Here is a 14,185-nt window from a genome sequence, read left to right as displayed (position 1 = left end):
CCGCCTCTCCACGATGCATCATCAGATGTTGACTCGCGGAACCCTTGATCGAGAGTCCAAATTCATTATTGTTCTAACCGACGTGATCCCTTTAGAAGTGGTAATAATGGCCAAAATAATGAAAGTTTCAGTAGTTATATTTGTTTTGATTCTGTGTGTATCTGTACATAAAAACTATATGGTATTGAAGGAAATTTTCTAATTTAAACCAAGCTAATACGTATTATTAATTTTTTTTCTACCAAACATCTTACTATCTAACAAAACGCATCATACCTAAGGGCCGTGTAGATTAATTCTTCTGGTTCGTTAAAAGTTACCTCTGATGTTAAGGTTAAAATTCTTTAATATTATAAATTGGATGTGATTTAGATGTAAATTGAACCCCGAATATGCAAAGGTAAAATACTTAAAGCGTTGCCCAACTGCCTCGCCACAATCAGCATAGTCATCGCTAGGGCGCGTCCAAGCATATGTAGAGGCAGGGGCGTGTATTCTATGTATGCATTAAGGAAATGCCTACCTTAATAAGAACCTAAACTAATATATACCACTGGTGTTTGGTAAATAAGTTCCATTATCCTACATATATAAGAAAATTTCTATTTAACATCCACTCAATAAGTTTTAGCTAACTTAACCTTAGTCAACCTCTTCACGATATGTGTGCGATACCTAAATATCATATTATTAAGGTTATAGGTACTCGTATCTTCAGTGCCAATCTTGCTAGAAAAGCAATGCACGCCCCCGTGTACTACAAGTTAATTGTTTATTACCACAACAATAATAATAAGGTTAAAATTATTGTTTCTCATGATTAAGTTATACCTATATAGTTTATCATTCATTATTAAAAGCAAAACATCGATTCGAAAACATCGTAACGAACACAACGATTTGGTAAAAAATAAATAAAAGTGTTTCCTCAATCTTTTCGATATTCGTTGGTTCGACTAATTACAAAAAAAAAATAACCAATCAAAACATTCAATCCCAAAATCTGGCAAAGACAGTTGAAATAATTATCGCATCATAAAAATGGTTAGGCTTGTGTTTTCCTTTATGTTGGCCAAGTTTAATGTTTTTTTTTTACTGATATCTCATAAGACTACTTTTTTCATTATCTTATTTAAGCTTAGAGTTCTAAACACTTAAGCTGCTAATATCTCAGTCCACTGTATTGCAGATAATCGTAGGCGATTTTCACTTCTACATACATACTTATAGTACTTTCTTTGTTTATAGTCTGAATGATGTAACTCTTTAATTACCGTTCTTTGTTTGTAGAAGGCCAGACGGTTGTATCGCATCAAGCAATAATATTTAATATGATAATATATCGTATTTGTGTAAACAGCTTTTGCAATACCGCTTTATAATTGCCAATATTAAGTATTAGGATATAGTATATTATATCTCAAATATCATTAATATACAAATAAATTTTAACGCTCTAACCAACTGAGCTAACCGTTCGAACGGCACGGAACGCTGGAGGTCGTGGGATTGAGTCCCGCATCGTTAAAAAAAATTGTTTTTCAAATTTTATTTGTGTATTAATCCTAGAAGTTATCACTTTAAAAACATAACATATCATTAATATAATTATACAAAAATGCATGCAAAAAATTAACAAATTATGCTCTTAGATCTTCGAAACCAAGCTATCCATTGGTGAAAGCAGCATGAAAATCGGTGCAGTGCTATTTGAGTTTATCATGAAAAGGCAGACGTGGTGCAGGACTTTGTTTTAGTAAAGATGTAGTGATAATGAAAAAAAAAACAATTACGCAAAAACTTTATGTAAAAATACAGTTAATATTTACCCGCATTTTAATCCATTAAAAGTATAAATTGTAATACCAAAAGATACACCTATAAATTACAGAATTGACTTTATTAAGAGCTTAAGCGCTGTAAGTACGAATAAATAATTAAACCATTACACCAGAAGAAACACAAGGAGATATCTTATAAATTATTAATTTATTAATAGAATTAAGAGTTCGATAGCTTTTGCCTCGCGTTAAATAATTGAATCTAAAAAGTTTTGATAACTTCCGAGTATTTAAATGTTTAAGCCCCATAAAATATTTCAATTCGTTATTCGTTCTTACATCGTAATAATTTCAATAACGTTTCAAATAGAAAATTGATTAATCATTAATAAATAGTTTATTTAAAACTGAAATAATCCCTTTTAATATTAAAACTGAGATTATGTAGAGGTTTACTTTAATACTATATTTCATATTAGCTAATTTAGTAAGAGAATCTCTTCAATTCCTTATATCGTAGGTAAAAAATAATTTATACAATCATTGGAAGATAAACAACATTGTTACATTTGGATAGACAATAATTACAATCAACTAGATTATGCCGAGATTATGTTGCATTTCATTCAAATTTGTTTGAACAGGATGCACTGAAATCATATTAATATTATCTTTACCAACCAAAAAGCCACGTTTGCGATGTAAGTCTGCTTGTAATCTAATTAGTACGACCGCATATATATTTGTCGGGAAATGAATAGGAATTCAGAAATGGTATACGTAAGTTCAAACAAGAGTTCCTATGAAATACCATCAAATACCAACTTCATACCAATAACTATTAATTCATGATTAGTCTTGTTTGATGCAGCCACGGTTTATATTACAATTTAAGCTGCTTCAAATAACAAATGTTAATCAAATTTTGATGCATAATTGAACTAATATGAAGAGAGAGAGAGAAACTAAGAGGATACATTTGTGTTTATGTATGCGTATGTTTGTGAAAACATCACACAAAAACTACTGTACCGATTTCAAAAATTCTTTCACCATTAGAAAGCTGGATCTTCACTGAGTGACATAGGATGAGATCACCAAACAGTTACAATTACCATTTTATTAGTAAGCTTTGCTTTCGGACACTGTTGCGGCATTTGATCTGGGGTCAGCTATTGCATTTTTTGCTTTAAAATTGCACGGTGCGTTCATTAGCAATTCTCTTTCCAAACGCAACACTAATATTGCGAGTTGTTTCTACCGCGTTACTTTCGCTTCGAAACTCGTATTCAAAAACTTCTCGAATTTTCGAAGTATCCATTTTTCCTGTCTAAGATAAATAAAAAAAAACAATAGAAAGTCGATAATCGAATGTTGCATTTTATAAAACAGCTTAGAACGTGTGCCCCTGAGTTGACGCCCGTGCTAACGCGTTTATTCCGGCACTCATATACAAAAGGCGTAGTCCCTGACTCATGGAAGTCAGCCATTGTCCATCCGATCCAAAAAAAAAGAAGATAGGTCGGATCCAGCAAACTACAGGTCAATAGCTATTACCTCCCTGCTATCCAAAATCATGGAGAGCATAATTAACCGCCAGCTCTTGGTATACCTAGAGCGTCACCAGTTGATCAACGACCGGTATTACGGCTTTCGCCATGGTCGGTCAGCAGGTCTTCTGGTATACCTAACACATAGATGGGCGGCGGTAATTGAAAGCAAGGGGGAAGGCCTGGAAGTTAGCCTGGATATAGGGAAGGCCTTTGATCGTGTATAGCACAAGGCGCTTCTCTCAAAACTTCCATCATTTGGGCTTCCCGAGAGCTTATGCAAGTGGACCTCCAGCTTCCTTACTGGGCGCAGCATACAGGTCGTTGTCGACGGTTATTGCTCGACGGTTACGAAGCCGATCAGTCTCTGCGTAACCGCTGTGGGACCTATAAAGGCATGCGTAGATTCGCGGATGGTCGTCGCAGTCTACACATAGCCAGATGATGGATAGGTCCTGTCTTTCAAGAAAACTCAGGTGTCGAGAACAGACATACTCCCTGACGTAAGCGCACACGCCAGCCCGTGGTATAAATAAGTGTTCTAAATTATACCCTGGGTATGAAAGGTAAGATGTATCAGCCAGAGAGGATATCTGTGTCTCGGTGTAAAAGAGCAGGGCCTTGAGATGGAAGTGGACGGCATTTAAATTTGAGTGAAGCCCCCCGATGTTGCAAAAGTCCACAGCAAATGTGGAAGAGGGGGGTTTGAGCCTCCTGCTCTGTTTAACTTAAAGTAAAAACTCTTAATTTAGATCCCTCTTGTCATACGATCGGATAATAGAACTAGAAAAGGCGTAAGCACATATAAAATACGCCATAATAATAATGATCAGTTGAAAAAAAATTATGGGAAGAATTGTATGTATCATGGACAGTTACTAAAAATGAAATGGCCCGTTATTTCATCCTACAATTTCAGTAATAATGATGGAATGGGGAGTGGCGAGTGCCAGAATCGAATTAGTCCTCGTTTACGAGTAGGTGAAACCTACTAAAGAAATTTAGGCCAATTAGAAGACCAAATTTAATATATATATCTTTAAATGTTTGAATTAAGTTACGCTGGTTTTCATGTATTCATAACGCGATACTACTTTTACTATTTTTCTGTGTTCTGTAATTGGTACTGCCGTCTGCGTCATGTCACTTTATATGTTTTTGTGGTAGATAAATCTGAAATCTCTAGGAGACTTGGTATACTTATTTCATATGTAAGTAAATGAAAGTGAGCTATTTTAAGATTATACTCGTATATAGCAAAGACAATCGGTATCTTATATCAGACATCTCAAGGGGTACAGTAACGTGAGCTCACAAATAGTTTGGGTTACAAATCACTTCGTTAGATTCTATGTAATAACAACAAGCTAACAACGTTGAGGACCATTGGAAATCGATTCGCACCACTAATGGCTTATACACGAGACGTTGACAAAATATTAATTATTTAGTCTTACTTACAAAAATAAAGTTTGAAAACAAAGTTTTATGTACGATGCGGTACTCGAACCCATGACCTCTATCGTTCCGTGCGAGTGCTCTTCCAACTGTGCCAACCGTTCGAGTGACGTCTCGTCAAAAAAACTTCTATGCTTTGTTAAGCTCTCAGGTTGTGGCTTCATCCACAGGATCTACTTTCGAACGGTTAGCTCAGTTGGAGGAGCACTCGCACGATACGCGAGAGGGCGTGGGTTCGAGTCCCGCATCGTTCATACAATTTTGTTTTCAAATTTTATTTGTGTATTAATCCCAGAAGTGAGGGTTGTCACTTTAAAAACATAACAAATTGTTTTACTCTTACTTCAAACATTACTATTAAAATCTTTTAAAATACATTTGTCACACAGCTTCATTCGTATTTCAGAACTCTTTGTTATAATCTTAATATATATAAATTACGTGACACGTTGTTTGTCCGCGATGGACTCCTAAGCTAATGAATGGATTTTAATAAATTTATTTTTATTTAATAATACTTCATGGAATGCAGTTTGGTCCAACTTGAGAGATAGGATAGTTTTTATTTCGATTTGTATGTACATATTTTCTATGAGAGAATTTAGTGACGCACGGTTTGACAGTTCCGCTGTGAAACAATTTCATTATAACAACAGGGAGCATTTTTTACGAAATAATTCTTGATGTGTTGTATTTTTTTATTATCTACAGAACAACGTCTTTCGAGTCAGCTAGTTTAATATAAAACAATAAAATTACAATTTAGAATTTGAAATTACAATCGGCTAGTCATAGAGTCCCTGTTAACAGAAAACATAGAGTTGTCAGTCATAATATGTCGTATATAATTATTTTATTTAATGACATGTGCAGTAGGACTCATCGATTGTAGATGCAGACTAGAACTAACAAATTCTTCTGTAACAACAAAGCCCCTAATACCATAAACAGAATATCATGCTCTGAGGCTGAAGCATATTCCTTCGCCAGTTAAATGATTAATGTTTTGGTGAAAAGTTTCTCTAGTACAATTCCCAACACGTGGCGCATTCGAACCTCTCAACTTGATGTTGACCCATATCTTGACTAATGGTATTCGATCTATCCCAGCACATCAATATAATTATTATCGTAAGTGTTAGTTATGAAATGACGTCACTGTTAATCTTTACTATTATTATATAGTATTTAAAACTGGTACGATAATTTGTTATTTTGTATACACAGTAGTGCCTGTTCGTGTTTCAGCAGCCATTTTGCATTTTTATTTTGTTTTTTTTTTTAAATAGTAATCAGAAAGGCTCAAGCTAATCACAAAGATTCTGCTTGGTATTATTAATTTTCACAAATAATCAAGGAACATAAAATTTTAGGTCTTCCGAATATTATACTTGCGTATAATGTAAAATGTAAAGACACAGCAATTCATGAAGGCTCTACAAGGTATAAATCATTTTCAAAATGACGCGATTACAGCATAAAAAAATCATTGCAATTTTTATATGCTTATACTCTTTTTATTAGCTACCTGTATGTATGTTTGTTTGTAATCGTTTGGGTGCGGCCAGATTTCGTTCAAACTCCGTAGATTTATCGAGGATCGATGACAATACATTAATGTGATAATAGTATTCGATTTATCAAATTGCAAAATAATATTTATGTTAATTTATATAATTCTCATTTATCGTCGGAATTGATGTTTCTTTTAAATTACAAAATAAATTTTATTATTTTTAGTTCGGTTTTTTACAAAAAGTGTGTCTTTTTTTTTAATTACTATGTCTTAATATTATATGTGATTGTTGTTTCAATTTATACATTATACAACCTATTACTTGGGAGGCCTAATTGAAAATCCTTAATGGAATCCCTAATATTTTTTTTATGAAAAAAAAAGGGACAAGACGAGCAGGATGATCAGCTGGTGATAATTGACAACCAGCCCATTACAATGCAGTGCCGCTCAGGATTATTGAAAAACCCATAAATTCTGAGCGGCACTACAACTGCAGTCGTCACCTTGTGACATAAGTTGTCAAGTCTCATTTGTCCAGTAATTTCACTAGCTACGGCACTCTTCAGACCGAAACATAGTAATGCTTACACATTACTGCTTCACGGCAGAAAAAGACGCCGTTGTGGTACCCATAATCTAGCAGCATCCTGTGCAAAAGAGCCTCCAACTAGTAATATTTAAACATTTCATCGTAATAGCGTTGTAATCGCAATATATTTGGAATTAATATTATGTTCTAAAATACCCCTCGCAGGGTAATGCGGAGAACGGAAGCTGGTACACGCGATATAAAGCAAATCGAGATCTATTTCCTCCCTTGCATTACTTATAAAAGCTTTCAAGAGAAACTCTCCGGTAATATTTTGTACTTATCAATTTTGAAAGTGCATTTATTTTGGTATGAAGTTTTAAATATTTTTAAACTATATCACACGTAAGTAACTCTGTGATATTACCCAAAACGAAGGTTTATAATAAAAGTATATAAAACATACTAATATATACATGATAATTAGTCTTTATATTTCGTTAATGAAAAACGTTAAAGGTCAGGTTGTTGCCCCCAAAAAGCAAAAATATATAATAAATTTCATCCAAATCGTTTAGACGATTCTCATAGAAGCAAAAAGGAGCCTTTAATATATATTATGTTGACGAATTCTCCGAGAAGAATTCGAGCAATTGTTCGCCTAGCTGTATAAGATATACGATATATCAGATATATATTATACCTGTTAAATAGTGAAGGAATGTGAAAAAGCAGATTAGTTCCTGAGAATAACCATAAATGTAATTTTCTTTGTTTGTCTCTACTTATTAGCATATTTAACCAAATGAAATTTGTGATTTTTTTATATTAAATAAATAAATTAATACTTACTATAGATAAAATAAAAAACCAGTGAAATATTATTATAAACATAATGTGCATGTATATAGAAACTAGAAAAAGCAACTATTTGTTTTCAGCGAACTGTGCACTGAGCAAAGTTTACTGTAGTGAGTTAAGCCTTAGTTCGCTTTAAATACATCACCATTAAGCTTTAAATAAAATTAAACAGCTTAGTGTTTAACTTCCTGAAATCATAAAACTGAATTAAAATGTAGCAACTAAAATGTGACATAATATTAAAGCACCTCCAAAAACTAGTATGGGTTTTAGGTATATTACTCCAGTCCACAGTATCAATGATAAACAGCCGACAAGAATATAACACCGCATTTTTATAATAATGAATGCGATATTAATATCAATATTAATGCTGCAGTGGTTAGTTGTATGACGTCAATTAAACTTTAGATAATGTATTGCTTTGTTTCAGGTTTGTTGCGCTTACAACAACTGTTTCAAACTATGCAACCGGGTCGAGCCGCATTTAAAATATCTCTTGTGAAAAGAATTAATAACCCTGAAGATGCTATCGAGTTCCTGATGTCAGTTGAGGCACATGATCGATGGAGTAAAAAGAGAATAGTTCTGGACTGTAATACTAAAAATGCCAAGAGCATACTCTTGGAGCATGTTAGAAAAGTGGAGTTGGGACGAAGGACTTACCATTATTTACTTAGTGGATTGGTGAGTAAAATTGCTCTAATAGATTACTGTTGAACATGTTTGTCTTCACATGATTACATCACGTTCTTGGCAAGACTGCACGTGTCTTGTGCACTTCGAAGTTAATGAACATTGGTTATAATATGGACTTAGGCTATTTTCTAACGAGAAATCCATGTATTGTTAACGAAACTAGCAAGTGGCAGTCAGTATTGGCTTGAATTTTGTGAAAATTAACAGGAAATAATTACGTTAGCTTACGCGTAGGTTTATATTAATATAATAATTATTATATGGTTTCAAGAAAATGTCATGGAGTGCTGCTTTTAATAACATTCCATTAGATAGCCACGATCATTGTTATGCTATATTGCTAATAAGCAAACTTACAGTGGATTAGCAAATTTAAATGTCTGGCCAACATAATGACTAAGGGCCGATTTTTCAATCCTCAGTTAAACAACTAGATAAGAGAAATTCGACGGATAGCGCAATTCCGAATTTTTCAACAGGCAGATAGAAGTTATCGAACGAATTTATACTATATCGGGTGATTATATTTATCGGCCCCTTTGGGAGCCTGTTAAGAGCTATCGGTGGGATAATTAGGACGTGTTATTCAGTTTTTTAGGCTATATGTGTAGATAACTAATAAGTGTATTATCTAATCTTAATACTATGTTCTAATAACTATCATCTTTTGACGACTACACACGTAATTTATGTTATAACTATCTAATATAGTAGAAATTATAGTATAATGAATATTTTTGAGACAATTGACGACTTCGAAGAAGAAATCCATTTCCTCAAGAAGTAAAGACCACGAAAACAATTTTAAATTGAAATAAACTGAACAAATAAACGAGTGAATTAGAGGTTTGTTGTTATTAATTGTTGATATAAATGTCTAATGTCAAACAAGCATCCTTTGACCTTTCTCTGTCTTATGCGTTAAATAATATATATGTCCATCTCGCTTGCACGTATGAAGTGTGAAGTTGCTTCGACAATACCACAGACAACTATTCTTTGGATAAAAAGCGATTGAAAAATTCAAAACTTTTAATCGTTAGATAAACAGTAAGTTAATTTTATTCTCTCGATAGTTATCTGGTGATTTATCTGAGGATTGAAAAATAGGCCCTAAGAATAGTATCTTTAGAATTAAACAGTCAGTCCCGAATCTGTATTTCAATATGTCAATATTAAATTCCATTTATTACATTCAGACAAATACCAATCTCAATAAACTAATACGCCATCCCATAGATGGATTTACAAGATATCACAAAAATATTCTATACTTCAATTATCACAACTCTAATAGCTAGAAAAGGATTAAAATATCAATCGTGGAAATCCAATTTAGGATTGCATTGATTGACTGTTAGTTAATTGATTTCAGAACTGTTATTTATCTTTAGTAGACATTGTACTTTTTTTTAAAACAATTCTAATATGTTACATTATTTGCTGTGCAATCCCTAACGCACAACATTTCTTATAAACTATATATTTTATAATTAGATTTCAAACAAGTTAAACCAGATTTTGGGGATTTTTGGTACTAATATTTAGCCTCGTTTAGCTATGTTTATATTTTGGTAAACTTTATCAGAATTCCGATTAACAAGTGATGTAAAAATTATTATTCTGCTGTGTCTTTGTAATTACAAAATATAAACAAAATGATACTTAGTCTCGACAATAAGATAAATGGTTATTGGACGTTCGCCGAGCTATAATAGTCTTGTCACGTTTTCGAAGCAGCAAGGAACTTTAGGTATTCCCATTAACAGGTTATGGACGATCAATGGGAGAATGAGGTTACGGAGTATGGCGCCCTTAATATTACTGGCTTTCGTATTGTTGACCACACGCGTAAAGTCGTCCGAGACTTTACTGAGGGCTTACGCAGAATGGATCCACGGTTCAAAGGAGCAGTTTCAGTAAGTATCCTTTAAAATAATCTTTCCTCATTATAATACGCTGCCATTCTGTTCAAAATATTGCAATGTATCTTGTTATTATTATTATTATTCGCCAACTGATTACGTGCACAGAATGTTATAAGCATAGATAAATAAATAAAACTTTATAATTTTGTGTGGCGTTTCATGGGAGTATTTTGTTAACGACAATATATTAATTCACGTTATGGTTTAATTATTAAATTTTTGTTATAAATACACAAAATATTGGATTGTATAATTAATTTTAGAAATATAGATAGATATAAATACAAATGATGAAACTTATTCATTTGAACAAGAAAAAAAAAGTTATAGGAATTTTAATATTCCTGATTATACAGAGATAAACCCATAATAAATTATGACTTCACACTAGTATACAAATGTGACGTCATATAGTAGTACCTATAGTAACAGTAGAATACTATAGTAAAATTATAGTTATAGAGGAACTATCTAAAGAAAATTTTTGAAGTGAAAACTTTTTTAACCGCGTTGGGCACTTTTTGGTAGTGGAAAATCTTATGGGTTTGCATCACCGATATAATAATATGCCAGTTACATTTATTTACTGTTTTTTTATTATTTTCGATATAGCTCTATAAAATAAGGAGTTCGTAAGGGATGCGTGATCTCTCCTATTTTATTTAACATATTTGGAAAATATATAATGCAAACTCAGGAGAACTATCATTGCGGTGTTAAAATAAACAGTGTCAGACTATCCAATCTGCGCTATGACACCACCCTATTTACATCATCTTAAGCGGAAATGGCGGAACTGATGAATCGTCTAGAGACAGTCAGTCTAGAAATGGGTTTTGCTATCAACAAGTCGAAGACCAAACTCATGGTGATTGACCGTTTCGGAGCCATCCAACGTACCAACCTCTTACAAAAATATGAGACTGTGGATCAATTCCAGTACCTTGGATTTACCATAACCAACAAGGGCAGCAGCGAACCTGAAATAAGGAGACGCATAGGAATGGCCAGGACAGCAATGATCAAACTGAGTAAGATGTGGAAAAACCGAAATAAAGAAATAATAAAGCAAATAATAGTGCGTTACTGCTCGCAGAAATGCCTATAATTTGGAAATCTTATGCAGTCAAGGAAGGTAGAAGGAAACAGACCGAGAAGCCGGAGTTCCATACGGTGGTCTAGCCAAATTTCCAAAGAGCTGGAGGTGCCAATGAATGTTGCAATACATCAGGCAACGTAACGCAACCAATGGCGACAGCTAGTGGACAAGATCAGAAGGAATCACGATCCTCAGCAGTGAGGGAAACGACTGAAAAGAGAGAGAGAGTATAAAATGATAAATTCAGACTTAGTAGTAACCCCTAGAAAGATCAAAAAAATAAGTGCTTACGACATTTACAGTGAGTAAACTCAAGTGTTAAAGATTCTGTATTTTGCTTACATTCATAAGCCACCGGGCTGCAGAATGCCCGGTGGAGTCTTTCTTTCTGCCTCATTGAAATTCAAAGAAATTAAAAGATTACCAATTAAAAAACACAAGTAATTTGTTGAACGTAAAGATAAAAGTTGAAATTTGTAACGGTTTAAAATGTAATTAACCAAGTCAAAGCGCAACATATTTATAAATTCACAAGGCCTAGTCGACGCTCACAGCGATATTAAATTTGAACATATTCCTGTTGTATTCATACACAGTGAGTAGAGGATAATGACGTGAGGATTTCGCATCTCTGCCGTAAGCCACTCTGATAGCGTGAAAAATAGAATAACACAACATGTTCATTCCTACTCATATGAAATTCAAGAAGATAAATTAACATTTGCATCGGTTGAGTTTGTCAATGGGAGCGACGTGTTAATTATTTCATTAAACTGAACTCTGTGTGACATCATATATTTTATTGAGTGAATCCACTGTGGTTTCACAAGTTGGAAATTATAGATTTCACTGTTTAATTATAAGCCTATTTTGAATGAATAAGTCGTAATAGTGAATGTTTGATTATCATTTTCGTCGCATTGCTTCATATTTGCCTACGGAAAGTAAAATAACTTAAAATATACATAAATTCTAATTCAACTGTATTTGAATGAAGGGCAGGGTTAAAAATTTACTCAAGTACTCCGACCATATTGCTTTGCCTTTGATGAACACCGAAAAGTTTCAAATATAACAAGACAGATATTGGAAAAGTTGAGTGACGCCATTGTAACTAAAAACAGGTGTGGCTTACAACAGTTGACGCCCTCGGTCCCATATAACTTTTTACGGGATTTAGGAACTGTAACCAAAGTTTTAGAAAATGGTTAAAACGAGCGAATCCAAAAAAGTGTATGTAAACAAAACTCTACGATTAAATATTCATACTTATTTAAAAGTAAGGCAACAACGTAAAACATTCATTATTTCAACCAATAATGTATAAGTGATCAAATCGTAAGGCCATAAGCAACGTATGCTTATCTAGTAACTTTTCTGAAGATGAGTTGTCTACGAAATTTTACGAAACACAAAGGTTGTAAAGTTAGTATTATGTTCATAAGTAAGGACCTTAATAGGCAATTTCGTGCGCACAATTATAATTATTTGAAGTGGGAAGACAAGTTCTATTCAAATGTATTACAATTAATATAATACTGACTTTAACAACATCATTTATATGATTCCTGGCGTCACTTCACTATGGCTCACATAACGAAAGTGATTTTTTGTCATTGAATCAATTCCCCAAATCTACGTTCATACAAATAATATTATTTGACATTAGTATATTCTTAAGTTTCTGAAATTAATATGCGCTTCGGAAACGCGAGAAGCTAGTTCCTAGATTCAGTTGCAGTTGCGGTTATAAAGCAGTAGAACTTAAAAAGTTTAACAAATATTCGCTTTTAAAGAAAGAACAGTTTTAGAACACTACAAGACGGCCTTAAGTGCACACTTTCTTCGGATACATTTTATATTTTTTCAGTGCAAACCAATACGAACCGTAATTGAAAGAAGTTTTAACGTTTGTCTTTTACAAGGATGCGTGTTTCGCTTATTTATATAAGCCATCTGGCAACTGCACCGGAACACAATTGCCATACCCAAGTACGCTGTAGAATATCTTAAGTAGCATGGTTATTTGGAACAGCTGATGTTTACTCAGTAATCAGTGTTCTGTTTCTTGATTATTCTTGTAATGATTCAGTCTTAATTAAATAACTTTCTCTAAAAGATCATTTTATAATAAATATGTCGGCAATATCAATGCTCTATAAAACGCAACATAAGAAGAGTTTTACTAACAAAATTTCTTGTTTGATAAAAATAAGAAAATAATAATTGAACATTAATAATGCAAATTGTGAGGCTAGAAAATGAAGTACATGCTATTAAAGCTATTAAGAGGTTTTGTTAAGTTTAATTAAATTAAAGTAAATTACTATGCAAGAAACAAGTGTGTGCTTGTGTGCTAGTGAAAAATGTGTGCTTATACATCACTCTCTTTTACTATCTACACTAACTTATATCTCCCTCTCAACTCCCGTACGCCTCGCACGATCACAGTTTTCGTAACGGTCTCGTCACATTCACCAGCTGTTTCCCCAAGTCAAGCGTGCGTAAAGAAGTTTTACTTCAAATATTAACACGTATTATTTGTGAAAATTTACACTTGTTTCAATCTATAATTCTTTTAGAAGAAACATTCTTTTTAATTTTTTAACAGTTTGACCAATTGAATTTTTCATAGTTTGGTAGCAGTATTTGAAGTAGATAGCTAATTGTATGTGTATGTAAATCACAAATGCGTAATATTAAGTGTATGTAAATCACAAATGAAGCTATTAGAATAGGAATACCACCATAACAACTAATC

The 14,185-nt window shown here is 33.2% G+C and overlaps 1 protein-coding gene and 1 non-coding gene across 3 annotated transcripts in view; both read left to right on the top strand.

The window, feature by feature from the left end:
* The window catches only part of LOC126978681 (glutamate receptor 1-like), a 136,917-nt gene that overhangs the window by 71,852 nt on the left and 50,880 nt on the right, over window positions 1-14,185 (top strand). For both annotated transcript variants that reach the window (XM_050827680.1, XM_050827679.1), the window contains exons 5-6: window positions 8,132-8,385; window positions 10,167-10,316. In XM_050827680.1, the coding sequence (XP_050683637.1) occupies window positions 8,132-8,385; window positions 10,167-10,316 (404 nt within the window). The remainder of the gene's footprint in view (window positions 1-8,131; window positions 8,386-10,166; window positions 10,317-14,185) is intronic.
* On the top strand, window positions 4,971-5,043 carry Trnai-gau (transfer RNA isoleucine (anticodon GAU)). The gene has a single exon. It is a non-coding gene; the product is annotated as a tRNA-Ile (tRNA).

The sequence above is a fragment of the Leptidea sinapis genome, chromosome Z, assembly GCF_905404315.1.
Source record: "Leptidea sinapis chromosome Z, ilLepSina1.1, whole genome shotgun sequence".
NCBI classification, from domain to species: domain Eukaryota; kingdom Metazoa; phylum Arthropoda; class Insecta; order Lepidoptera; family Pieridae; genus Leptidea; species Leptidea sinapis.
Note: the sequence above shows the minus strand (reverse complement) of the source record. Positions and strands in the feature narration are given on the sequence as shown.